We start from the raw sequence: 3472 nt of genomic DNA, 5'->3' as shown, positions 1-3472 counted from the left end.
CAATTATCAAGAGAAAATAGGTTGATATAGACATTTCAATTAATATTTTGTTATAAAGAAAAGATAGATTTAAAAAACAAACGAATGAAATGTCCTATTTCAGGGATAGCTGTAACATAAAAGAATGAAAAACGTATCCTAAGTTATATTCTATTAACAAAAATGTAAGTACACCTGAAGAATTCTGTACGTCATAAACATTAAGTTAAATCATATTTTGTGTAGTGAAAACATATTTCTAGCATTGAAAAAGTCAAATTCAGATGTTTTGTTTCCATGTTTTTGGTAACTGACAGTTAGCAATGTGGGACATAAAGTCAAGTTTTTTGCGGCAAATCATCTTAACTTCCGTATTTAGCCATCTTGAAGTTGCATCCGCAACATGCTTCACGGGGGCAACAGGAATAAGAGGGTAAAACACGAATAAATCCACCAAATAAATATTGTTTCCAATTCCAGTTAGAATCCATAAACCCAAATTAAATTGAATAAAACTATATGCAACCCCCTTTGCCTAAAACCGGAGCGCAAAAAATATCAACAAAAAAGCTAATCAGCGAAAACACGGGCGAGACCGGACACGGGGCGGACGAAGGTGCCGTAAGCCGTTTTCACTTTAACTACTCTGTTGTTACCATCTCGTCCAGGGAACACTTCTTCTACTCTTCCCAGAGGCCAAATACCACGTGGGGTGAAGTCTTTCAGGATCCACACCACATCGTTGACTTTGAGTGAATTCCCGGCGTTTTCGGTCCATTTTGGTCGCTTTATCAAGGTCGGTAGGTATTCCCGGACCAGTCTCCTCCAGATGTGGTTGAGGAATTGTCGAACATTTTTCCAAGACTTCATGTTAGCTGGCTTGGTTGACGGGAAGATACCAGGGGGAAGAGAGTTGTAAGGACGCTGAAGTAGAAAATGGTTTGGCGTCAATGGTTCTTCGTTTTCCATGGCGTCCGACACGTTTGTAAGTGGTCTGGAGTTCATCATAGCTTCTGCTTCAACCATGATTGTGTGGAAAACGTCAAAAGTAAACTTTCTTGACCCTAGAATGATCAGGAGCGTCCGCTTGACACTCTGGATCAGCCGCTCCCAAGCGCCGCCAAAATGAGGGCCATAAGGTGGGTTGAAGTGCCACTTGGTGTTCTGTGCTGCAAGTGCTTTGTGAATTTTATCCTTGTCGAGATCATTCAGACACCTTTTGAGTTCTTCTTTGGCACCAACAAAAGTCTTACCGTTGTCACTGTACAAATCAGCGGGCTGACATCTTCGCGAAGTGAAGCGGCGGTAGGCGTTCAGAAAACTGTCTGTATTCAAATCTGGACAGGTTTCCAAATGAACAGCTCGCGTTACCAGACAAGTAAAGATGAGGCCGTAGTGTTTCTGAAACTTATCTTTTTCTTCCTCAATGTAAAATGGGCCGAAAAAGTCTAATCCGCAGTTGGCAAATGTAAATTGTTTGTTTTCAGTCGGGAAGCGGCAATCAGGTAGCGGTGCCATAAAAGTCTCAATGTTTTGTGGTTCGAAACGTCGACAAAGGAAGCATTTGTATCTAATGCTCTGCAGTGTTCTACGGAGACCAATTACGTAGTACCTTTGCTGTACAAAAGCCTTAGTGGCTTCTGTTCCCTGATGCACACAGATGCGATGGGCATGTTCGAGGTATAAACGACAAATGTGATCTTTTGCATGAAGTAGTATTGGCCGCTTGGCCAACTCGAGTTCACTGGGAGCAAAAATTAGCCTTCCACAGACGCGTAATATACCGTTCTTATCAAGCATTGGGTTTAACGACCTGTGTTTGAATTTCGGGTCCAGTTTACGGCTACTTTTTAGCAACTCGATGACGGTTGGGAAGCTATTGACTTGCGACATTTGTATCAAGTAAGATTTTGATAATTCAATGTCTTCAACAGTGTATTGATGGTGATTGTCACGCTGTTTTTTCGCTCTGTAGATCAGATTGAAAACAGTAGCTATCGTTAGCAAAATCTTTGTCCCTGTTGAAAACTGTTTAGGGTCGAGTAATGGTTTCTTGGTTCTTAAGGCAGATCGTGTTGTTGCAGCACAAATCGGCAGTTGCTTTGTAGGTCTACAAAAGACATCATTTGTGGAGAGAAAATCTGGTGGCTTAAACCATTTCGCTTCAATTTCCTTGGGTTCTAAACCACGAGTACCATGATCAGCTGGGTTTAAGTTTGTCGCAATATGATTCCAATTGTCAGGTTTGCTTTTTACTTTTATTTCTGCAATACGATTAGCAACAAAAACTGGTTGCTTCTTGGAAGAACCAATCCAGTCAAGTACAACTTGACTATCCGTCCAATAAAAAACATTGCTGATTTCAACAGAGAGTTCATGTCTAACAAAATTCAGGAGTCGAACACCTGTGACAGATGCCTCTAGTTCCAACTTTGGAACGCTCAACTGTTTTACGGGCGCTACTTTGCATTTCCCGATCACGAATGCAGTTTGTACTTCGTTGCTGGTCTTATTCAAGCTCCTGAGGTAGACAACAGCACACGTTGCAACAATCGATGCATCAACAAAAACATGCAACTGGTTCTCTGTCTCCAGTAGATTCTGTGTTGTCATCTGTCGTGGAAGTTCAAGTTGAGGCATAGAGTGATAACTGTTAAGGAGCTTTTGTAAGGGATGTAGAAGTTCAATTGGGAGTGGCTCGTCCCATTTTCTACCTAACTTCCAAAGCTGCTGAAGAAGAATTTTGAACTTTATTGTCATTGGGCCAAGAAACCCAATTGGGTCAAAAATCGATGACACCAGACTGAAAAGTTTCCGTTGAGTGTATTGTTCAGCTTCTTTAGGGAATTTTCCTATGGATTTCATGAAAAATGTATCTTTTTCAAGGTTCCATTTTTGTCCGAGGACTCCTGTTTCACTCTTGGGCTCCTCGAGGTCTTCTGGAGTAATACACTGAAGAGCCTGTTGATGATTTGACAGGAATTTTGTGAGGCGGAAACCACCGGCTCTCAGGCAGTTCTTTACTTCAAATGCAGTCGCGTTGGCATTTTCAGGAGAGTCGAAGGACTGGATGTAGTCATCCATATAAAAATAACTTTATAGCGCTCTGTGCTTTTGGATATGTCTCGACGTTGTCCTCTGCGCATCTGTTTAAGACAAAAATTGCACAAGATGGTGAGCAAGTTGCACCGAAAATCAATCTGGTGAATTGAAACTGTCGCACATCGTTGTCAATAGACCATAGGAAACGTAGTGCAGATTGATCTTCATTTCGGATGCCGATTTGCATAAACATTCCTTCAATGTCTGCCAAAATAGCAATAGGTTTTTCACGAAATCTGACCAAAATTCCTATTAGACTGTTTAAGAGGTCTGGTCCTGTTAAAAGATTGGAATTTAGTGACTCGCCTTTGAATTTTGACGCTGCATTGGCGACACGACGCACTTTGTTTGGTTTGTTTGCGCTTTGAACAGGGTGATGCGGCAAGTACCA

The 3472-nt window shown here is 41.5% G+C and overlaps 1 protein-coding gene across 1 annotated transcript; it reads right to left on the bottom strand.

Moving 5' to 3' along the window:
* Nucleotides 1-549: 549 nt before the first annotated feature.
* Nucleotides 550-3063, bottom strand: LOC142355014 (uncharacterized). The gene has a single exon (XM_075407320.1). It carries the CDS (start codon nucleotides 3061-3063, stop codon nucleotides 550-552), a length of 2514 nt encoding a protein of 837 aa, XP_075263435.1.
* Between the last annotated feature and the right edge of the window lie 409 nt (nucleotides 3064-3472).

Source organism: Convolutriloba macropyga, unplaced genomic scaffold (genome assembly GCF_964194025.1).
Source record: "Convolutriloba macropyga unplaced genomic scaffold, txConMacr16.3 SCAFFOLD_2224, whole genome shotgun sequence".
In the NCBI taxonomy this organism is placed as follows: domain Eukaryota; kingdom Metazoa; phylum Xenacoelomorpha; order Acoela; family Convolutidae; genus Convolutriloba; species Convolutriloba macropyga.
The sequence above is the reverse complement of the archived record's forward strand: the minus strand, read 5'-3'. Positions and strand labels throughout refer to the sequence as shown.

Excerpts from the sequence above, each read along its gene's own strand:
- LOC142355014 (XM_075407320.1), bottom strand. The coding sequence starts at position 3,063 with ATGGATGACTACATCCAGTCCTTCGACTCTCCTGAAAATGCCAACGCG.